At 51.5% G+C, this 24,387-nt stretch overlaps 1 protein-coding gene across 6 annotated transcripts in view; it reads left to right on the forward strand.

Moving 5' to 3' along the window:
* The first annotated feature begins 282 nt into the window (after positions 1-282).
* Positions 283-24,387, forward strand: part of TAS1R2 (taste 1 receptor member 2) — a 29,880-nt gene continuing 5,775 nt past the window's right edge. The window contains exons 1-5 of one of the 6 annotated variants that reach the window (XM_032759119.2): positions 283-355; positions 7,079-7,155; positions 10,890-11,190; positions 13,526-14,299; positions 19,246-19,455. In XM_032759119.2, the coding sequence (XP_032615010.1) occupies positions 344-355; positions 7,079-7,155; positions 10,890-11,190; positions 13,526-14,299; positions 19,246-19,455 (1,374 nt within the window). In that variant the 5' untranslated portion in view covers positions 283-343. The other 5 variants (XM_032759117.2, XM_058443797.1, XM_058443798.1 and 2 more) reach the window with 5 other exon arrangements.

The following is a 24,387-nucleotide window of genomic DNA, read 5'->3' on the forward strand; positions in this document are numbered from 1 at the left end:
AAGAGGAGAAGCCAGATTTAAATGAGCACCTATCAATAGGCCAATTGTTTCTACGAATTATCTTGGACCGCACCGGCCTGTGAAATGGTATTTTAGCCCCATTTCACAGATGAGGACTGAGGCTTAAAGAGGTGAAGAGAGACCTGCTTAGTAAGGGAGAGGGGCAAGAGAAGAACTTGTTTCTGATGAACATACCAGCAACCCCTTGTCCTCATCCCTCACAGGAATCCATCCTTCCAGGTGTTCTGTGCGTGGATGGGAGGAGGCACTGCTGCTGTCATGGCTCTGAACACAACCAGCCAGCCTTGTCCTTCTGTGTCCGGGGGGCTGTCAGCCCCCCTGGATGATGAAGCAGGTACCACATGCCCCTCAGGCACCCAAGGTAGAGCAGAAGACTGTTCCAGGCCTTTGCCGTGCTTTCCCTCAGCCCTATGTGCCCAGGCAGTTGCCCTCATCCCCCAAGCATCTGGTCCATAGAGGTTGGAGGGAGCTGATGTTCTGTTGGGCACCTGCTCCAGAATGTGCATCGGGGCAGGCATTGCTGGAGGGAGAGTGAGGCTCAGTGAGGGAAATGCCTGGAAGAGGCCACACAGCACGTGGCGGAGCCAGAACTGGAACCCCAGTGAGTCAGATTAGAGTCTCAGTCAAGAGCCATAGAGAGTCATAGACCCCAGCCTTTTACTAGGGCTAAAATTGAGGGTCCCGGCCGGGCGTGCTGGCTCAACACCTGTAACTGCAGCACTTTGGGTAGCTGAGGCGGGAGGATCACTTGAGGTCGAGAGTTTGAGACCAGCCTGGCCAACACGGTGAAACCCCGTGTCTACTAAAAATACAAAAATTAACTGGATGTGGTGGTGAGCACCTGTAATCCCAGCTACACAGGAGGCTGAGGCAGGACAATCGCTTGAACCTGGGACACAGAGGTTGCAGTGATCTGAGATCGTGCCATTGCACTCCAGCCTGGGTGACAGAGTGAGACTCCATCTCAAAAGTAAAAATTAAAAAAAAAATTGAGGGACCTTTGCCAGTACCATGCCAGGCACGAAGCCATCAGCACTGGAGTGCATCATTTATTGGTGATCATTTACTAAGCAGGTGCTTGATATATTAACCTCATTTAATCACCGTTTGAGGGTGCCTGTGGTCATTTTACAGGTGGGGAAGCTTTGAGGAGTCAAAGCCTGCTTGTTGTCCCCTGTCCCTTGGGTCAGGCTGGGGCCTCAGGAGCCCCACAGAACAGGACCACTCCCTCGTCCTCATCCCAGCCCTTTACTTTCCATCAAGATCTCCCTGAGTCTCTTCCTTCCCAGGCTGAACATCTTTTATTCCTTCAGCTACTCTCTGTGGGATGTAGTTTCTGGATCTTTGTCTACCTAGTGACCTGCTCTGGTGATGCCAGGGAGTAGAGTCTGGAATCATCCTGAACTGGGATCCAGGCTGTGTGACCTTCGCTGAATCACGTCCCCTCTCTGGGCCTCAGTCTTCTCTGCTGTCAAATGGGCACATAATGTTGATAGTACTCATCCCTTACCATTGTTAGGAGGATTGAATGATCTGAAACGTGAAAACAGATTTAGTGCTGGGCCTGGTGGCCAGGAACAGGTCAGTCAACATGAGCCAGTACTGTTAAGGTCACGCACCCATGTGAGGTCTGATCACCACATCACACGGCAGGACGATCACCTCTCTTGTTCTGGAGAATCTGCTCCTTTGGCTATAACCTTAAATTTCACTTGGCTTACACGAATACAGTGGAAAGATTAAGAGCTCTGGAGTGCAATGAAAGTGGATTCAGGTGGGGCACGGTGGTTCTTGCCTATAATCCTAGTGCTTTGGGAGGCCGAGGAGGGAGATCACTTGAGGGCAGGAATTTCAGACCAGCCTGGGCAACGTAGTGAGACCTGACTTCTACCAAACAAACAAACAAAAAAGTTTAAAAATTAGCCAGGAATGCTGGCATGTGACTGTGCTCCCAGCTACTTGAGAGGCTGAGGCAAGAGATCTCTTGAATCCAGAAGGTTGAAGCTACAGTGAGCCATGATCACGCCACTGCACTCCAGCTTGGGCAACAGAGCAAGAGAGCAAGATCCTTTCTCTTTAAAAAAAAAAAAAAAAAAAAAAAAAAAAAAGTCAGTTCCCAGGGACTTTGGATAAGCCACTTAACCTCCTGAGCTCTGGTTTCTTCATCTGTACAATGGCGATACAAAATCCTTCACAGAATTCTGGAAAGCAGATGCGGTGATGTTTGAAAGCATCGCAGAGGCTCCATAAAAGCTGTTTCCTTTCCTTTAGGCTTTAGTCACTATTACCCTTTTGGCTCTTATTGAGCTTGTGGTCATTTGAGACCTCCAGCTCTTTTTCTGGTTGAGAGGCAACCTGCTCACCATCACTCAGCAAAGTTTGGTGAGGAGGCTTGAGTGGATCCCTGGGTGCGAAAGAGTATCCCAGCCACAGCAGAGTCCCTTCCTCAGGTCTTAGCCGATCCCTGGCTTCCCAGCTTTAGGAGTCCACACCACTCCTTGGACTTCTTGTCTCAGAGGGGTCGGGTGAGGAGTGCTGATGAGGCTGGGCCCTCTGAGAACTGGCTTTGAGGCCTTCCCAGGAACCCTCCTCTGAGGTGCTTCTGAACTAAGTGGGTTGGCTTAGGAACTGCCCGTCTCCCAGAACTTTCTTGGGGTGGCCCTGCATGCCCACCCCCTCCCCAACATAAGCCAGACTGGAAGTGGGTTTCTAGCGGCCCAGTTTTGTCCTGGAGTATGGAGTGCTGGTGAGAAAGAGGGAGAGAGAATGGCGGGTGGGGAAGGAGGAGACAGGAGCGAATAGAGAGATATGCAAGTAGAGAGACAGAGACAGATCAGAGGGTGGGGCAGGGGCAGCAGCTGATGTATCCCCCAGTCCCTAGGGTCAGGATCCTCTTGGGGGCTCCCCCTGTGCCCCAGCCCCCATCCAACCACAGAGCAGGGGGAGGAAGGGCTTTCAGGGCAGTCCCTTCCAGCCGACATGCCCATTTCCTTTCCGTGCACCTCAGGGGAAGCAGATGCCAAGGCAAATGGGCAGCTCCTGGCTGGCTGTTTCCATTGCTCACCCTTCTCTGCTTCCCCTGTGGACTTTGCATAAGTCTGTCATGGCTAGTGGTCACCTTGGCAGCCACAGAGGTATGAGCATGGGGACCGCAGGCCCTGGACCAGGCGGTGAGGGTGATGGCTGGGGCTGGCCTGCGCTGTGTCCAGCCACGCGGGGGCATGTGCTGTGTGTGCGGCACTGAAGGAGAATCCCAGTGACGGCATTCCCAGGCATCTGTCCTCAGGGAAGCCAGTGCTCTGGACGGCGTCCGCTTGCCCCTCCTAGATAACGTCAGGGCCTGAGGGGACCTTGCAGATCATCTCAGTCCAGAGTTCTCAGATGAGCCTCAAGGGCTGGCAATGCCCCGGATGTGGGTGCATGGCTGCGTTTGTTGGGGGTGTGTTGGCGTGCAGGGCTTTCGTCAGAATCTCAAAAGGATGCTCATCTCAAAACCATTAAGAAGCACTGAGTCCATTTTACAGATGGGAGGATGAGGCCCAGAGAACGGAAGTGACTTGCTCAAGGGCAGCATTGCAAGTTGGGGCAGAGCTGGACCAGGATTTTGACTCTCCATCCAGTGCGCCTTCAGATTTCGGTCTTCAGAGACATCATCTATCCATACTGGCAGCCCGCTCTAAAAAGCTCTCCCTGTCGATGGGACCCCCATTATCTCTTCCTCGTTGGAGCCGCTGAGTCTCTACCACTCCCGTTAGTCCCCATTAGGGTGCTGGGTTGTTCCAATCCACATACTTGCTATGTGCTTTCGAATAAGTTACTCGTCCTCACTGAACCTCAATCTTCTCTCCTGCAAAATGAGGAGATAGTAGCACCTTAAAAGGTAGAATAGGCCAGGCGCAGTGGCTCACGCCTGTATTCCCAGCACTTTGGGAGGCCAAGGCGTGTGGATCACCTGAGGTCAGGAGTTTGAGACCAGCCTGACCAATATGGCGAAACCCCATCTCTACTAAAAATATAAAAATCAGCTAGGCGTGATGGCATGTGCCTGTAATCCCAGCTACTCAGGAGGCTGAGGCACGAAAATCGCTTGAACCCGGGAGGCGGAGGTTGCAGTGAGCCGAGATCACGCCACTGCACTCCAGCCTGGGTGACAGAGCAAGACTCCTTCTCAAAAAAAAAAAAAAGTAGAATAAAACAGAATGGCGGGGCATGGCAAGGACTCAGGGCAGCACCTGTCGGTCAGTGGGCACTCAAATCACGTTAACAACAGAAATCGCTCGTGCTCACTATCACCATCATTGCCCATGTTTCATGGCACAGACCCTGCCTCCCCCAAGGAGCTCTTGGCTGGTTGATGCCTTCCTTCCTCTTTACTCTATCCCGGTGGCATCACACACTGTCCTGATGTACTTTTGATTGACTTTATTAGAGCAGAGGGCTCAAATCCCAGCCTTAGCCCCTTGTTCCTGAAAGAAATCTGCCTTTCTGGACTTGGTCCTGAAAGTCAATGTGCCTTTCTGGACTTGGGTGACTGCCCCTCTCCAGGCCTCAGTTTCCCTGTCTGTATACTCGGTGGGTTTGTGGGTCTCCATAGGCTCTCTCAGCTCTGACACAATACATCACACTGCGGATGGGCCTGGTTCCCCGCTGTCTGCCAGTGTGCACTGCCCTCACCCGGGCCCTGGTTTCTGTCTCCGGATGGTAAACCCTGCCACACAGTGGGCTCAGCCGGTTCCCACCGAATAAACAGCTTGCTTAACCATTCTTGCTCTCTACCACCCTCCCCGTCCCAAACCCTGAGACTGGGGCTTTGGGCCGACTGACATGGAGGCAGATGAAGACAGTGCAAAGAGGGCAAAGAGGGCCTCCCCACTCTATAGATGAGGAAACTGAGACCCAGAGAAGGAAGAGGCAGGCCCAGAGCCCATACGTCCCAACACCCCATGCAGGGTGCTTCCTTTTGTTTTATGAGTCCCCACCTCCCATCCACTGGTTTACCCAAAGAGGGGCAGGGACAGGCCCTGATCACACAGCCAATTCTGCCTCTTCCTGCAGAACCAGGAGGCCTCCCCCTGTTGACTTAAAGGCCCACGGGATGGCCCTGCCCCAGGAGTGGTCAGGGGCGGGGGGGGGGGGGGGGGGTGCCCTGAGACCAGGGCTCCATCCTGGGGTTCCCAGTTAACTTAGATGCTCTCTCTCTCTCTCTCTGGCATACCCCCACCCGTAAGCTTTGCCAAATAATGTGGCTTTTCTAGAAGTCTCCAGAACATCCCAGTGCCTCCTGGACTCTTTATTCCCCAATTCAGAACTGACATGTGCAGTCATATGTGCCTTCTTATGGCTGCACCAGGAACGAATCCTTCCCCAACACCTGGGGTGGGACCTGAGTTGAGGGAGGGCAGGGCCGTCCCAGAACCCCCATGGCAGGAGGTGCAGTGACAGCTTCTGTAGGCAGAACACACTTAGCACAGGCACTAAGAGCTTGGGCAGCCTGGATTTACATTCTGGCTTCACCACCTAGTAGCTTTGTGACTTCTGGAAAGTTGCTTAGCCTCTTTGAGCCTCAGTTTCCTCATCTTCAAAATGCTAGTAAAAATGGCTACTTTGAAGGGGAGTTGTACGAATTAAATGATAATGTATATAAAATGCTTGGCACAATGCCTGGCATTTAGTAGACTCTGGGTGGATTTAATACACACCAGGCATGGTGATTTATACCTGTCATCCCAGCACTTCTGCAGTCAGAGGAGGGAGGACCGTTTGAGGCCATGAGTTCACGACCATTCTGGGCAACATAAAGAGACCCCATCTCTACAAAAAATTTAAAAAGCTTAGCTGGGTGTGGTGGCACGTGCCTGTAGTCCTAGCTACTCGTGAGGCTGAGGTGGGAGGATCACTTGAGCCCAGAAGGTCGAGGCTGCAGTGAGTTTTGATCATGCCACTGCACTCCAGCCTGGGTGACACAGAGAGACCCTGTCTCTAAAAAACAGAAACAATAAATCACACTCTGGGAAAGGCGCTATTTGTTGTTACGACCCACTCATAAACCCCTAGGTATTTGGCAGGGCAGGCATCTATGGTCTTGCAGATCCCTAGAATGCTATCCCAGGAAGATCCTTCAGGGACCCAGACCCAAGGAGGCCAGAGTGGCTGTGGTTTGGGGCACGTGGTGCAGGAGAGACCAGGCTGGAAAGGCCAGGAAAGGGAGGATGAGTGAGCTGGGGCCGGGCTGGGGAGGCCTCAAATGCCAGGACAAGGAGCTCAGACTTGATCCAGCTGGTGACGGGGAGCCCCGGGGGGTATTAGAGCAGAGGAGTGATTAGCTGACAGCTGTGGTTTGGGGTTTTAAACAGTCAGTGTGGGGCAGATGGAGAGGTGCAGAAAGGGAGTTATGAGGGTCTACGGGGGGTGTGGCATGGAAAGTGGGAGGGCATGGAGAGAACCCATGGGGCAGCGGTGGGTCAGCGCTGGGGTTTTGGGCCAGCTGACATGGAGGCAGACACAGGCAGTGCAAAGAGGGGCTCCCCACTGTACAGATGAAGAAACTGAGACCCAGAGAGAGGAGAGTCGGGCCCAGAACCCGCACCTCCAAACACCGCTTGCAGGGTGCTTCCTTTTATCTTATGAGTCCCCCCCTCCCATCCACTGGTTTACACAGGCCCAGAGAGGGGCAGGAACAAGCCCAGATCACACAGCCAATTCTGCCTATTCCTGCAGCACCAGGAGGCCTCCCCCTGTTGGCTTACAGGCCCACGGGATGACCTCGTCCCAGGAGAGGTCAGGGGCAGGGGAGGGGGCGCCACTTTGGCTCTGCGGTGGCTAAAGACATCCAACATCCTTCAGGGTAACTTTGAGAGGCTTTGGGACACAAAGGGGCACTTTCAGCTGGTCCCGGAGCCCACGGTGCCCCTTGCGGCAGTTGATTTCATTGTAAAAAGAAACAACCTCGCATTGTGGCAAACTCACCTTTCTCCAAGCCTGCTCCACACCCCCCAGTTTTATTTAACTTAATTCCCACACCAAGTCCATGAGGCTGGAATTGTTATCCTTGTTTCAGTGGGGAAGAAACAGAGCCTCAGAGAGATTAAGGAACCTGCCGGTGCTCATCCAGCAAACAGCTGATGTCAAATCCAGGTGGGTCCAAGTCACGTGGTTTCAAGGTTCCCCAAGTAGAGTGGACACACAGCAGGATCCGGTTAACAATGTGAGGCTGGTAGCTAGTGCCCAGCGACGATGCAGACAGGAGGCTTGTCGCTGCTCAGAGCGGGGGAGGTTCCCTTGAACTGGGGACAGGAGTGGTTCCTAGGAGGAAGGGAAGCTCAGACTGGGCCCTGAAGGAGGAGCAGGGCTTGGCTGGGGATGGGGCAGGAAAGGGCATGTTTTTATTTGTTTTTGTTTTTGTTTTTGTTTTTTTTTGAGATGGAGTCTCACTCTGTAGCCCAAGCTGGAGTGCAGTGGCACAATCTCGGCTCACTGCAACCTCTGCTTCCTAGACTCAAGCAATTCTCGATTCTCATGCCTCAGCCTCTCAAGTAGCTGGGATTACAGGTGTGTGCCACCATACTCAGCTAATTTTTTGTGTTTTTAGTAGAGACTGGGTTTCACCACGTTGCCCAGGGCGGTCTCAAACTCTTGAGCTCAGATGATCTTCCTGTCTCCGCCTACCAAAGTGCTGGGATTACAGGCGTAAGCCACTGTGCCCAGCTGAGCATGGGGTTTTTGATCACCTTTTTGTACCTTGAAGCCTCTGCCCATCAGAACCCTGGAGTGCAGCAGCCGGGTGTGTGCCTGTGACAGACCCATTCCAGCCACATGGTGTGTGGCAGGTTCCCTAAGGCTCGGCCACATGTTGGTAGGGCTGGAAAGGAGCAAAACAGCACTAATTGGACAAGGGTCTCTGATTCAAATGGGTCCCTAATTCACCGGAGCCACCTCCCTGCCTCTGACTCCTTGGGGATATTCACCTTTGAATTTAGGAATTTTCAACTTTCTGTTTTGCCAACAACCCTGCCCTTTGGTGTGGGGTCCAAGGAGTCGGGGACCCAGAGCGTGTGTTGCTAGGCTGACTGATGGCAGCCTTCAGAGGGAGTGAGACGGCCCCTCCCTCACTCCTTCCCCCATCCTCTTTGCCACTGCTGTTTTTTGTTTTGTTTTGTTTTGTTTTAATCAAAAGCACTAATTTTGTGATGTAATGTGATGTAGTGATGAAGGACCCAGCCCCAGAGTCAGACCATGTAGTTTGAATCTCAGCTCTGCTAATCAGGCAGCCCAGGCTGGATTTCTTAATTTTTCAGTGCCTCCATTTCTTCATCTTTGAAATGGGGTTAGTAATGGTCCCGGTTACTGCAACCATTGTATGAGATGATGAACCGCAAACACCAGCATGATGCCTGGTTCTTATTGACAATGGCTACCACTTTCTCAACACCTATACATCACTACATGCCTGGCCTGACTTGGCCGGACTCTAGAGCTTGGGCTCTTTTGGCCACAGTACTCTGTTTCCTGATAGCACTTATGTCCTTTACTCCTGAAATATTTGAAATGTCAGGAAGATGAGACTTGTCCTTGGACAAGCGGCAGAAGGCCAGGGCATGGCCAAGTTATCAGGATGCTCTCTCTTTCCAAATAGGGATCCCCCAAACCACCTAGCCCCTCTATGCTCTAAGAAAGAATCATCATAATTCCAGCCTCCTTTCCTCCCTCTGGGCCCCCAAACCTCTCCACCTGCTCCAGGTGCCCCACAGTCAGTGGCAGGACCATTGCTATGTAAATGTCTGTGCAAATACCCTGGTGTCAAGCCACCGATTCTCCAGTTAGGCAGGACTACCTCCTGAGACCATCACTTCCCAGCCATGGGGCCCAGAGCAACGACCATCTGCTCCCTGTTCTTCCTGCTACGGATCCTGTCTGAGTCAGCTGAGAACTCGGACTTCTACCTGCCTGGGGATTACCTCCTGGGTGGCCTCTTCTCCCTCCACGCCAACATGAAGGGCATTGTTCACCTTAACTTCCTGCAGGTGCCCATGTGCAAGGAGTGAGTCTCCAGTGTGGGGCTGGAAGTGGCAGTGGGGATGGGGTGGGAGGCCAGGCCTGGTCCTGTGGGTCCTTGGGAGCCAGGCCAGGACCAAGGGCTTAGAGCACTCCTCCCCATTCATTACCAACCCCCTTATTCTGGATCCATGCCCCAGCCCACAGGGAGGTCCCATATAATACGGGTTACCAAAATCTTTGGCGACTGTGCTCTGAAACACTGAGACTTGGGTCATCTCAGTGCCATTTTTTTAAAATAGAGTTACAGAATGTTTGAGCCTAGAGGGCTCTTAGAGGCCATCAAGACTGCTCCCACCCACTTTGGCAACTGGGGGACTCCCAATGGGTCCATGTCAAAGCCCATTCTGAAGACCTTTGGGAGGCAGAATGTGATTTTCCTGTAGCAGGTTCTGTGGGGGGTAGGGGTGCTTTTGGGCCTAGAGGGAAGTTCCTCTTCCCCCACCTCCTCCCTGAGCCCCTTCGGATGGCAGCATCACTTGGAGATTGTGGGGGCTGTGTGCATCTGCATGCAAGCACGTAGGACATGGAGCCAGCCTGGGACTAAAAAAGAGTGACCTCTTGCAGAGAGGGTGAAGGTATTGTGGGAGACAAGGAGAAAGGTAGGACAGTGCAAAAGATGATTAAGGGTTGACTGTAAGAAATGCATCATTTATGACATTGGGGAAGATTATATGCTGGCTTGAGAATGGTGAAGGTGATGGCACCAGGCATAATGCTGGGTTTTCTAATGCTTGTGATCATGGTGGGGTGTATAATGATGGTGATAGTTGTGATGAAAGTAATGGTGGTGATGCTGATAATGTTGATAACAGTAATACTGGTGATGATGACAATGATAAAAAGTATGATGGTGATGGTGATGATGATGATGGTGGTAGTGGTGGTGATGATGGTGATGGCAGTGATGATGATGGCAGCGGTGGTGGTAATAGCCTGGGTAATGATAGTGCTGGTAGTGATAACGGTGATGGTTGCGTTGATGATGGTGATGGTTTTAATGATAGTGTTGGTGATGATGGTGATGGTAGTGATGATGGTGTTGGTGCTGATGATAGTGATGCTGATGATGGTGCTGATGGTGGTGATGGTGTTGGTGATGATGGCAATGGTAGTGGTGCTGGTGACGGTGTTAGTGATGGTGTTGGTGATGGTGGTGATCATAGTGATGCTGATGATGGTGCTGATGGTGTTAGTGATGGCGTTGGTGATGGTAGTGATGATGGTGATGGGGGTGGTGATGATGGTGATGCTGATAATGATGGTGCTGATAATGGTGACGGTGGTGAGGGTGTTACTGATGGCATTGGTGATGGTAGTGATGATGATGTTGGTGGTGGTGATGGTGGTGATGATGGTGGTGATAATGGTGGTGCTGATAGTGATGGTGGTGATGGTGATGATGGTGGTGATGATGGTCACAAGGTTGTGGTGACAGTGATGGCCCTGGTGGTGATATTGGTAATATGGATAGTGGGTGATGATGGTGACAGTGGTGATGGTGATGATGGAAGTTTTAGTGGATAATGATGGTCACATTGGTGGACATTGGTAGAGTGGTGATGGAGGTTACAGGGATAGTAGTGATGATGCCCACATGGATAACAGTATCAGTGGTCTCCATATGGACAATGGTGACCCTAGAGATGTGGTATGGTGACAATGACATGGTGACAATGCCCGAGTCTTCTGGAGTGGCTCTTCTCAGGCAATGCCTTGGCTTTCCTGTGGCAGGAAGGAGGAGTGGGCTGGTTCCCTTATCCCTTCCTTCCTCGTTCTGGATCTGCTTCCACCTCATGATGCTGTGGCCCCTCCAGGTATGAAGTGAAGGTGATAGGCTACAACCTCATGCAGGCCATGCGCTTCGCGGTGGAGGAGATCAACAATGACAGCAACCTGCTGCCTGGTGTGCTGCTGGGCTATGAGATAGTGGATGTGTGCTACATCTCCAACAATGTCCAGCCGGTGCTCTACTTCCTGGCACATGAGGACAACCTCCTTCCCATCCAAGAGGACTACAGTAACTACAGTTCCCGTGTGGTGGCTGTCATTGGCCCTGACAACTCCGAGTCTGTCATGACTGTGGCCAACTTCCTCTCCCTCTTTCTCCTTCCACAGGTGAGGCCCCTGGGCCCTGGAGAAGGACCTGGGGAGGAGCAGAGGAATGGCTGTCTAGAGGCCTCAGAAGCCACTTCCTCCATCAATCATGGGAGGTGATGATAGGACCAGAAGCAGGGTCAGGACATCAGCCCAAATCTTGAGAAGGCAGCCCAGCTTATGGAGTAAGGGCTCAGGCTTTGGAAGTGGGCAGATCTGGTTGTGCAACTTGGCACTGAGTCTTGGCCACAGTGAAGCCTTTGGCAAATCTCTTAACTCTTCTAGGCCTCAGTTTCCTCACCTGTAAAGTGGGATGATAAGCGTTCCATCCCAGGACTGTCTGAAGATTACTGTTCAACCTGTGTAAATTTCTGGCACACAGTAGGTAGTAAATAATGTTTTATAAAGCATCTTGCACAGCAATAAAAACTGAAAGTGCTTAGTATTATTCTGTACAGCTGCCTAGCACAAGGTCTGCCTCATAGTAGGTCCTCACAAAGGGGTGATTTGTATTACTACTATTATTGTAACTATTATCATAATCATGATTGAAAGTGCCAAGTGCAGTACTGGTACAGGCTATATATTCATTAAAGATCAGCTAGCAAAAGACTTGGCACACAGTAGGTAGTCACAAATATTGTGATTGTTACTGTTTAATGTTAGTACTTTTACGTGAGGCATCTAGCTGAGGACTGAACTCATTCATTCATGTAACAGATATTTATTGAGCACCTACTGTGTGCCAGGTACTGTTGTAGGTGCTGGGATACAGCTGGCAACAACATAGAAATCACCGACCTCATGGAGCTTCTCTTCTAGTGGAGAGAGACAGAAAATAAGTGTAAACAATAGGTGATGCAGGATGTTAGAGGTGAGAAGTGCAATGAATAAAATAAAAATGTGGGCAGGGTAGGGGGGCTCTGGCATATCAGTGGAAAGGAGGAGTTGGTAGAGGGAGATTGCAGTTTTCAACAGGGTGGCCAGGTGGGTCTCACTGACAATTGGGCAAAGACTTGAGAGAGGTGAAGGAGTGAGGGAGCCATGAGGGACCTAGGAGAAGAACATTCCAGGAAGAGGGGTTAGCAAGTGCCAAGGCCAGGAGGTGCCTGGTATGTTTGTGGAACTAGATGAGCAGAACTGGAGCCAGAGGGAGAGGGGAAGGAGATGAAATCAGACAGGCGAGAGCTGTGCAGATAAATGATGGAGCCCTCAGGGGCCATTCAAGGACTGGCTTTTCCTGAGTGACATTAAGAGCAGTTGAGGAGTTCTGAGAAGAGGAGTAAAGTGAGCTGGCATGTGTGTGGGCAGGGTCACCGGGCTGCCATGTTAAGTGTAGACTATAGGGGAAAGGTGGGTGGGTAATGCTGCAGTGCAGGCCGGGGATGATGGTGGCTAGACAGGAAGGAGCAGGGAGCTGGTGGGCACTGGATGGATACATTTTAAAGGTAGAGCCAAGAGGATTTGCTGATGGATCCAGTGTGACCTGTGTGCAAAGGAAGAGTCAAGGACGACTCCAGAGTTTTTGCCGTGAGTCACTGGAATGATGGATTCATCATCAACCAAGATGGGGGAAGGTGTGGATGGAACAGGCTCAGAGGAGAACAAGGGTTCGGTTTCGATTTGTGAAGATTGAGATGTCAGGCAGGCAGTTGTGGTATGCATCTGAAGTTCAGGAGAGAAGTCCAGGCCAGGGCTATCCACTGGGAGTTGTTGGCATGGAAATGGGATATAAAGCCATGAGGCTGGATGGGACCACCAAGGGAGGGGGAGAGCAGCTGGAGAAAAGGCAGGGACTGAGGCCCGAGCCCAGGGTCCTCCAAGGTTAAGAGGTCATAGAGAAGAGAAGGAACCAGGAAAGGAGATGGAATACCCAGTGAGTTGGGAAGAAAACCATGGAGCCCTGGAGGTGGAGGGAAGAAATGTGGCTAGTTGATGAGCCTGATGGTGATGAGGGGGAGGAGGAAAGTGCTGTGCTCAGTAAGAGTTTCTAGATGATGGGGATGATGGCTATGCCATTCACCTAGCCCAGGAAGTGGTTCTCAATAAAAGCCAGTGTGCTGATGACCATGAGGATGATGGTGTATGTGGCTTGGCCCAGGGCGTGGTACACAGTAGGTGCTCAATAATCATGATGAGGCTGAGATAAGGCACCTGGCCTGGGGCCTGGCACACAGTAGGTTCTTATTGCATGGGGCTACCTGGGGACCATGACGATTGACGGTGGTGTAAACCACCTACCCCTGGGGTGGCTTGCACTAGGTGCTTCCCAAATGATGACGGTGGATAGAGCCCTGGGGTGGGGGCAGAGCACCCAGTGGAGCCCTCACTCATGCCACGGCCCTTCCCCTTGCAGATCACCTACAGCGCCATCGGCGATGAGCTGCGAGACAAGGCGCGCTTCCCAGCTTTGCTGCGCACCACACCCAGCGCCGACCACCACATCGAGGCCATGGTGCAGCTGATGCTGCACTTCCGCTGGAACTGGATCATTGTGCTGGTGAGCAGCGACACCTATGGCCGCGACAATGGCCAGCTGCTTGGCGAGCGCCTGGCCCGGCGTGACATCTGCATCGCCTTCCAGGAGACGCTGCCCACACTGCAGCCCAACCAGAACATGACGTCAGATGAGCGCCAGCGCCTGGTGACCATCGTGGACAAGCTGCAGCAGAGCACAGCACGCGTTGTGGTTGTGTTCTCGCCTGACCTGACCCTGTATGACTTCTTCAATGAGGTGCTGCGCCAGAACTTCACGGGTGCTGTGTGGATCGCCTCCGAGTCCTGGGCCATCGACCCGGTCCTGCACAACCTCACGGAGCTGCGCCACATGGGCACCTTCCTGGGCATCACCATCCAGAGCGTGCCCATCCCGGGCTTCAGTGAGTTCCGCGAGCGGGGCCAACAGGCTGGGCCACCACCCCTCAGCAGGACCAGCCAGAGGTCTACCTGCAACCAGGAGTGCGACGACTGCCTGAACGCCACCTTGTCCTTCAACACCGTTCTCAGGCTCTCTGGGGAGCGTGTCGTCTACAGCGTGTACTCTGCGGTCTACGCCGTGGCCCACGCCCTGCACAGCCTCCTCGACTGTGACCACAGCACCTGCACCAAGAGGGAGGTCTACCCCTGGCAGGTGAGGGGGTGGCTGCCATAGAGACTGCAGGGCACCTCCATCCTCCTCCCTTGGGGTTCTGGGCAAAGGAGTGTGAAAGGGCACGAGTATCCCATTCTTCCAGACACATAGCACTAGTCCTTCCTGGTGCCAAAACAAAATTGCTTTTTAAATTAATTGAACACTCACCATTCAAGATCGTAGTCTGTTCTTGGGAGATTCAGGTAGAATGCACCAGAAGGAAATCCCACAGGCAGTGGGAACCGCAGCCCCTGCTCTCCCCCAGTCTCTCCAGGGTTGAGAGCCTGGGACGGGCTTGTGTTTTCCCGTGGACCCTCTAAAGGCCTTGCATTGCTTTTATGGGTCTTCCCATTACCCTAGTTCTCTCTCACCCTGGTTCAGACATACACTTTAAATCTATCCTTCTGGCTTGACACACACATCCACATCCACAGGCACACACAGAAACCTCCCACCACGAAGCTTTCTGGGACATAGGAGGTTTTACTGAGGATCAGAGGAGCAGGGGGGATTTACATTAGAGATGCGCACTTTATACTTTGCTATTAGAGATCTCTGTTCTTAAACGGTTCCTTGGCTTTTTCACAGTTTGGGGCCAGCCTCCCACCCTGCTGTTTAGCCACTTCCCTAAACCCTGTCCATCTCTCCTCTTTGTTCTCCCCTTTTGCCCACTTGCTAGATCCTTCTCCAATCCTCAAATAACTGTTCACTTCCTTAACAGAACAAATCAGTTTGCTCTGAAGAAATTCTCTCTCTCATTCTATTTAATTGTACCTCTCTATCCCATAATGTCAGATCCTAACCTTGCAACCTTAAACATTTTTCTTTTAAAAGATTGCAGTTGTTCTTTAAAGGAATTCTGGTGCCAGTTGGTAAAAATACTGCGTATTGCTGTATGTCCTGTTACATTAATAATACACATAATTATCATGGGTGCTTTACTCCTCTTTGAGTGCCTACTAGGCACTGAATGCCTAGTATATATCACATCTAACTCATGACCCTCCTGTGAGGATAATCTACCGGTAGAAAAACTGAGGGACAGGAAGTCAATGTGACTAGCCCGTGACTGCTCAGTGGTAAGTGGTGGACCGTGCTTTCGAACCCGGGTCTGGCTCATTCTGCTGTGGTTTTCCCACTTCACCTTCCGGGCATCCTCCCAGCTGCAACTGGCAGGAGCTATGATGAAAGACAGTTGACTTTTTCCTTCTCCCAGCATCAGAGACCAAAGGGCACCAATCTCAGCAACCAGGATGTCCCATCCCTTTTGTTGAGCATCTACTATGTTCCAGGCCTGGGGGACCCCCAACCTAGAAGCAGATGAGGACAGTTAATAAGATCTGTCTGCCAAGTGCAGCAGGGAGTCAGAATTGCAGCTGTGCATGGAGCAGGGGCATCATCATGGTGGGAGAGGGCCAGGGAAGGCAGGACTGAAGTAGGGAGTGAACAGGCACTAGACCTTCCAGGAGGAGAGTGGGAGAGTGATGGCCTGGCCACATGATTGGGCTTGAGTGGTGAAGACTGAGAGGTGACGGGAACTGCAGGTGATACTGGAGGGCATCTAGTGCCCTGAAGGAGAGGGGGCTTTGTCTAGAGGCAGCAGGAGTTCATAGAGCATTCCAAGCCCTGAGATGACGTTCTTGAGACAGCCCAACAAGCCAATTCAGGGCTGGGGATGATGCAGTCAAGCGGCAGGGAGCCCAGCCCACTCTGTGTAGGCTTCACCCAGGGTCTCTGCTGGCATAAACAGCCTCCTTGTGAGAATTAGAAAATGATGCCCTTTTGTGCAGACAACTTAGACCAAGATGCTCTTTGGCTTTGGATGGACGCAGACCTGTGGCAGGCACATGGCTTTGTGGCCTGAATGGGCTGGACTCCAGCTGTTCCTCCCAGTTGTCTTAAATGGACCCACCCATGCAGGGCACAACCTGCAAAATGGTATGTGGTGTCCTTACCACCTCCCACCCTCCTTGCCGGGTCACACGATGACACTGTTTATTTTTGTCATAACACGTATCCCAAGTTGTGATTGAGTTGATATCCTTTGTTTGTTTATTGGCTGTTCCCCACACCTCCCAAACAGAGGCTAGTGAGAACAGGGACCCTGTCAATCCTTTCCAATGCTGTATCCCAAGTTGCTGGCACTGGTCTGGCTTGGCGTTGATTCTCAATGAATATTGGATGAATGAATGAATGGGCACTTAGGTGCCGGACACTGTGTTCACCTCTTTACATGAATTCTCAGTCACCCCCAGACAGACACTGTTGAGCAGATACTGTTAGTACACGGTTGCTCTCCCATACACAGGTCAAACTGAGGTTCAAAGAGGTGACAGGCACCCAGCTAGGGAGTGGCCAGGGGTGGTGGTAAGGGATGGTGATGAAATAGTGCTGGGGTAGTGGGGATGAGTACCCCATGAGAGGCGAGGCAGAGAGAGGCCTCAGGGGCAATGAGAAGAGTTGGAGATGACACTGGGTGGATGTGCTGCCTGTGGTGATGGTGGTGGTGGGGTCAGATCAGTGGGAGGTTGAGTAAATCCAGGCTGGCAAATTTGTGGCCATCCCAGCAAAAATGTTCAGCAGGTTGGCTGGGTGCAGTGGCTCACACCTGTAATCCCAGTACTTTGGGAGGCCAAGGCAGAGGAATCATGAGGTCAGGAGTTCGAGACAAGCCTGGCCAACATGGTGAAACCCTGTCTCTACTAAAAATACAAAAATTAGCTGGGCATAGTGGAGGGCGCCTGTAATCCCAGCTGCTTGGGAGGCTGAGGCAGGAGAATTGCTTGAACCCAGGAGACGGAGGTTGTAGTGAGCTGAGATCTCACCTTTGCACTCCAGCCTGGGCGACAGAGTGAGACTCCATCTTAAAAAAAAAAAAAAAGTTCAGCCAGTCATTGAATCATAGAGGGTCAGGGTTGTGAGGTCTTCTTAGGTTCTGGTCCAATCCTTTTATTTCACAAGTGGGGCCCTTGGCACTGGTCTGGCTCTTCCCCACACACCTCTCTCCACCCCTCAGGCATCTTGGATATGGCCCACCTGTTCGTACATTGTGAGGCAGGTGGCGGTGAGCTGGGCAGAGCTTAGCAATCAGACCTGGAATGGAATCCCAGTGCTGCCACTACTAGCTGTGCAAACCTGGGCAAATTGAATATCTCTGAGCCTTGGTTTTCTCATCTGTTAAATGGAAGGAATCACAGGCACCCTGCTGGGTTACTGAGGGGATGTGCAATTATGATGCAAATTACCTGGGGCAGAGAAGAGGCTGAATGTACTCCTCCTCTTCCTCTTCTCTGACACCGAGTGCTGGCCTCGGGAGAGAGTGTGGGGTTGGAGAGGTGGATTTGAGTCTGCCTTAAATGTACAGCTTATGCTGGGATAGGGGTGGGGCTAGATGGTGAAGGAGAAATGGGGTTCAACCTGATGAGGGAACCCCAAGGTGCCCAAGCCCCTGCCAATAATAGTCTAGGCTCCCACCCACTCAGGACAATTACAAGGCCAGTGCTTTCTGATCCCTTGGGGGTGATATCTTGGATCCCTCGAGTCCCAAGTGCTCAACCCTGCTTGGGCAGGTCACTGCAGCGGTGCAACATGGGCACCCAGGACCTGACTCCCAGGGGCAGGGAGTGATCCTGCCCCTCAGGCCGACCACCTGGTTGGAGCCTCCTTCTTGGCTCAAACGACCATTGCCCTTGGGCCTAGCAACCTATGCACATTCCAAGGAGTCTTTCTGAGTCAGGACCTCACCTGCTAGGCAGGGAAGGGAGAAGGCCAGGGCCCGACTCCCTTGGCTACCTGTCTGTGTGTGTCAGTCCCTGAGGCCAGGTGAGCCCTAAAGATATAGCCCAATGGACACTACCATTTATGGAGGGAAAATCTAGGAGCCAGGTCCATGGGATATTTGAGCTGGAAGTCCTTTCAGGGTTAGCCCAGCAAGGTTCAGAAACTTGCTCAGAGTCACACAGCAAATTGCGGACAGAACTGGGACTGGACTTTAGGTCGGAGGATGCCCAGTTCAAAGTGTGCTCTAGTTTGTCCCAGCTGCTGCCTACTGAGAGTGGTGGGGGGCTGGGAGGTGGGGAGAGACTGGAATGAGAGCTGACCCTAAGGTCTGGGGAGGCAGGAAGGACCCAGGGATCAGGGGAGACCCCAACTGACCTTTGCAGGTGACAGAGACAGTGGACTCTGTACCTCATCTCATGTATTGGGTTAAGAGGGATGACTGAGGTGACTTCCAGGGAAAAGGAATTCTTTTTTTTTTTTTTGAGATGGAGCCTCACTCTGTCGCCCAGGCTGGAGTGCAGTGGCACAATCTCGGCTCACTGCAAGCTCCGCCTCCCGGATTCACGCCATTCTCCTGCCTCAGCCTCTCCGAGTAGCTGGGACTACAGGCGCCTGCCACCACGCCCGGCTAATTTTTTTTTTTTTTGTATTTTTAGTAGAGACGGGGTTTCACCGTGGTCTCGATTTCCTGACCTCGTGATCCGCCTGCCTCGGCCTCCCAAAGTGCTGGGATTACAAGCGTGAGCCACCGCGCCCGGCAGGGAAAAGGAATTCTATCAGCACCTTGGTAGGAGTGCTTCCTGTCTCAGGCTCTGCTCTAAGTCCCTAACATAGATGAACTTATTTTTTGCTTCCAAGCCCAGAAGATAGAGTTTTTATTGCTCCCACTTTGCAGAAGAGGAAATGCGTTCAGAGAGGTTAAGCAAGAGGCCCAAGGCCTCACAGCAAGAGGCAGAGCTGAGGCCTGAACCCAGATGTGTCTGGTTCCAAAGCAGAGGTCTCAGCCACTGACTCCTAAATTGCCACCTTTTTGGAGATTTATTGCTTCCATATTACAGAGTTGGAAATCAAGGCTAGTGGAATGGTAGAATCTTTCCCAAGTCCAGGAAAAATTCTGGCTCGCATTCTGATGCTAGCTCCACTTCCCTTCCCTCTCTCCCCGCCAGCTGCTTGAGGAGGTCTGGAAGGTCAACTTCACTCTCCTGGACCACCAAATCTTCTTCGACTCGCAAGGGGACCTGGCTCTGCACTTGGAGATTGTCCAGTGGCAATGGGACCAAAGCCAGAATCCCTTCCAGAGCGTTGCCTCCTACTACCCCCTGCAGCGACAGCTGAAGAACATCCAAGACATCTCCTGGCACACCATCAACAACACGGTCAGCCAGGGGGCCTGGCGGGTGGGCAGGCCTGGGGCGAGGCCTGGGGTGGGGCCTGGTGGGTGGGCAGGCCTGGGGTGGGGCCTGGGACTCATGCTGGAGTGGCTAGGGCCCTTTTCATTATGGACAGAGCCTGGAGATTCTTTATCAATCTCTGGGGGGATGTCTATTTGTGGGTGTATGGTCTGAGGTCCTTTCCTTCCCCCATTGATTGTGAACTATGCCTGTTCAGGGCTTTCTAGTTTCCCAGGAAGAGGGGCTCAGGGGCCTCTGCAAGGTAAAACGTTCACTGAACATGTGTGTGCCTGGCCTGGTGCTAAGGATTTCAATTCTCACATCAACCCTGGGGCAGTGGTCCCCAACCTTTTTGGCACCAGGGACTGGTTTTGTGGAAGACAATTTTTCCACAGACGGAGAGGAGGATAGTTTCTGGATGATTCAAGTGCATTACACTGTGTGCTTTATTTCTATTATTATTGTAATATATAATTGTAATATATAATGAAATAATAGTACAACTCACCCTAATGTAATATTAATGGGAGCCCTGAGCTTGTTTTCCTGTAACTAGACGATCCCATCTGGTGGTGATGGGAGACAGTGACAGATCATCTGGCATTAGATTCTCATAAGGAGTATGCAACCTAGATCCCTTGTGTGCACAGTTCACACTAGGGTTTGTGCTCCTATGAGAATCTAATGCGGATGTTGATCTGACAGGAGGTGGAGCTCAGGTGGTAATGCAAGCGATGGGGAGCAGTTGTAAATACAGATGAAGCTCTGCTCTCGCTCACCTGCTGCTCACCTCCTGCTGTGTGGCCAGGTTCCTAACAGGCCACAGACTGGTACTGGTCTGTGTCCCGGTGATTAGGGACCTCTGCTTTATCAATAGCTGGTAGGATCTCTATTCGTGGGTGTACAGTCTGGGGTCCTGTCCTTCCCCCATTGATTGGGAACTGTGCATGTTCAGGGCTTTCCAGCTCGCCAGAAAGAGGGGTTCAGAGACCTCTGCAAAGTAAACACCCACTGAACATGTCCAGGCCTGGTGCTAAAGGCTTCAATTCTCATACCAACCCTAGGGGATAAATGCTACCATTCTCTCCATTTTATAGGTTAGGAAACTGAACGCACCGAGAGGTTGTGTGACCTGTCTGAGGCCACACAGCTAGTCCGTGGTGGAGGTTCTCTATATACAGCATTCAGGCTAAATCCTGTGATATGGCTTGGCTCTGTATCCCCACCCAAATCTCATCTTGTGGCTCCCATAATTCCCACATGTTGTGAGAGGGACCTGCTGGGAGATAATTGAATCATGGGGGTGGGTCTTTCCTGTGCTGTTCTCCTGATAGTGGATAAGTCTCACAAGATCTGAAGGTTTTAAAAATGGGAGTTTCCCTGCACAAGCTTTCTCTGCTTGCTGCCATCCATGTAAGACATGACTTGCTTCTCCCTGCCTTCTGCCATGATTGTGAGGCCTCCCCAGCCATGTGGAACTGTAAGTCCATTAAACCTCTTTCTTTTGTAAATTGTCCAGTCTTGGGTATGTCTTTATCAGCAGCTTGAAAGTGGACTAATACAGCCTGTCATTGGATACTCTTGTTTTAGTATGGTAGCTATGCCTTCAACTGAGTCTCACATCTGTCAATCTAAAGATCCATTATTTTACCCTCTTTGGAGAGTAGACCATCAGAATTCTGCTGGAGTAGGAAGGGATAGAGACCTGCCTTGTGGAGTTGGGGAGGGGATCTAGAGATCTAAAAGCTTCTGTAAGAGCCTTCGTCACTCTCCTTTGCTAATAGCCTGCCCCTTCTTCCCCCCAATCCCCGACAGCACTCTATCCCCAGTTGCAGAGGTACCTGATGGTGTGAGTTTCTGAGTGCCTTGGGGATTTTTGTGGAGTAAATTAGGGCGGTGTTTGTGTTAGTTTCCTGGGGCTGCCATAACAAAGTATCACAGACTAGGGTGGGTGGGGAGCTTAAACAGATGAAATTTATTGTCTCACAGTTCTGGAGGCTGGAAGTCCAAGATCAAAGTGTCAGCAGGGTTGGCTCCTTCTGAGAGCTGTGAGGTAGAATCTGTTCCAAGCCTCTCCCCTAGCTCCTGGTGGTTTGCTGGCACTCTTTGATATACCTTAACTGTAGATGCACCACCCATATTAGTCTGCTCTTGAATTGTTACAAAGAAGTGCCAGAGACTGGGTAATTTATAGAGAAAAGAGGTTGAATGGGCATACTGTTCTGCAGGCTGTACAGGAAGCATGATGCTGGCATCTGCTCAGCTTGTGGGGAGGCCTTAGGAAACTTACAGTCATGGTGGGAGGCAAAGGGGGAACCAGCTTGTCACATGGCTGGAGCAGCAAGAGAGAGTGAAGGAGGAGATATCACACACATTTAAACGACCAGATCTCACAAGAACTCACTCACAATCAGGAGGAGAGTGCCAAGAGGATAGTACTAAACCATTCTTGAGAACTCTATCCCCATGATCCAATCACCTCCCAATCACCTCCCACCAGGACTCACCTCCAACGTTGGGGACTACAACTGGACATGAGACTCGGGTGGGGACACCCACATCACCACCCCATCTCTGCTTTCACCTTCAGGTGGTGTTCTCCGTGTGTCTGTCTCCAAATTCGTCCCTTTTATGAGAACATCACTCATATGAGATTAAGGACCCACCCTCCTCCAGGATGACTTCATCTTAACTAATTATATGACTATGTTAACTGCAATGACCCTATTTCTGAATAAGGTCACATTCTGGGGTCCTGGGCACTAGGACTTCAAGCAGGATATAGTTCAGCCCATAACACTGTCTTAGCTTGGGTGTCTCCCAGAAAGCAGAGCCTGAGACAAGGGTTTATGTGCAGAAGATTTATTCCAGGACAGGATACATGGACAGGAACAGGAGTGGGAGACTGGGGAGAGTTCCACAGGGAAGAGGGAAAGTTGGTCCAAGAGAACAACCTCAAGCCAGACACTACTCTGAGCAACTGGAGGTCAATCTTACTGGGACCTCCCGAAGAGCCACCTTAGCATTGTCTCCCAGAGGAGGGAGGAGGGTGGCAGTAATCCACTAGCTCCCATTGCCTGGTGGTCAGGGGTTGCTCTTTGGGGTGTTAGCTGCAGAGGCCTCCCATGGGCATTTCATACTGCAGCCTTAGGGCAGAACACAAGACACAGCTGTGTAGCCGAGGCCAGGTGCTGACAGGTGGCACTTGCTTGAAATTGGTGACTGCAGCGATGGCTGGAATAAACAGTGGGTAGAGAAAATATGAGGCAGGCCACAGAGAGGTCCATTTCTTGTTCCACTCAGTGGCTTTCCTTGAGCCTGAGGAGTCAGACTTTTTAGAGCAGCAGCCAGCTCAGTCTCTAACAGAAAGGGAGTTTGGTGGACTTAGCCACTACCCAAGGTTGTCACTGATATTCATCTCTCTCTTTTGCTGACCATTCTGGATTTCTTCACTCTCAGCCAGCATTTGGCTGTTCTCAGTCACTTGCCTGGGGGGGTGATACAGACCCTCCTCCCCAAGGTGTCTGGGCCCTTAGTTGCCTTGCATTTCTGGGCTGTGCCTGCTGCAGATCCCCATCAGCAGGTGCACTGGGATTGAAGCACCCAGGGTTGCCTGGTGAGTCCTTGGGTGCCAGACCTACTCCTTTCTACTCCACTTGTGTAGCAACCACCTCAGCTCCACCCACGAATCCAGGTCAGTTACCTCTGCCTTTCTTGGCCTTCTCATTTACTGGCATGAGGACCCCAAAATGACCACATGGTAATTGTAGAGCCCTATAGTGTCTGCTGGTGGAAGTATTCCCCCTTTGGGACCAGAATCTCTATTCCAGCAGAGTGTAAGATTGTAGAGAGGAGAAGCACCAATGTTGCAATAGGTCCATGAGAATAATGGTGCATGTAGCCAATCTTTCTGGTTGCTGGATACACATATTCTAGCTGTTGGGGCCACAACACTATAAACAAGCCATTCATTCAAAACTTCATCTTAAAGGGCAGTGTCCCCACCTTGCAGGAGGTCCTGAAGATGGTACCTTAGCTGAGCTTTTAGTATGCCATCTCATCACCTGGTTAGCTAGGATACTTCTGGGTAATGTGGTATATGTTAGGATCAGTGGAGCCTGTGGTCATGTGCCCATGTCACACCCCTTTACCATGAAGTTGACTCCTGATCTGAGGTGATATGGTGTCCTGCATCAGTAAATCCTTTTCTCTGTAAGCCCTCAGATGGCGATGCTGCACTGAAATCAGGGAAGGAAAATTCTTATGAGGTTGAAACACTGCTTCTTCCAGAGAGGAAAGGATCTGATGTAATAGATCTTTCAACAGTTGGTTGGCTGGTCTTTTTGAAGAATTGTGCCAAGTCAAGGGCTCAGCATGGGTCTCTGATGCTGGAATGTTAGGTGTTCTGCAATGGCAGTAGCTAGGTCAGCCATGACCAGAGGAAGCTCAAGCTGTTGGGTTCATACCTGTAGCCTCCATCCTTGACATCATGGCCACTCTGTGCAGGCCTTGGGGTGGCTGAGGACAAAAGCCAGCTGACCTCCATTGGACAAGGCAACCTTTTTCTTGTTCTTTTTTTTTTTTTTTTCTGAGACAGTCTCGCTCTGTCACCCAGGCTGGAGTGCAGTGGTGCAATCTTGGCACACTGCAACCTCCACCACCAGGGACCAAGAGATTCTCCTGCCTCAGCCTCCCAAGTAGCTGGGATTACAGAAGTGCACCACCATACCTGACTAATTTTTGTGTTTTTAGTAGAGACAGGGTTTCACCATATTGGCCAGGGTTGGTCTGGAACTCCTGACCTCAATTGATCTGCCAACCTCAGCCTCCCAAAATGCTGAGATTACAAGCATGAGCCACGGTGCCTGGCTGGGACAAGTCAACCTTTCAATCTGGTTTCTATGACTCTGTGTTTGC

Source organism: Hylobates moloch, unplaced genomic scaffold (assembly GCF_009828535.3).
Source record: "Hylobates moloch isolate HMO894 unplaced genomic scaffold, HMol_V3 SCAFFOLD_9, whole genome shotgun sequence".
Taxonomy (NCBI): Eukaryota; Metazoa; Chordata; class Mammalia; order Primates; family Hylobatidae; genus Hylobates; species Hylobates moloch.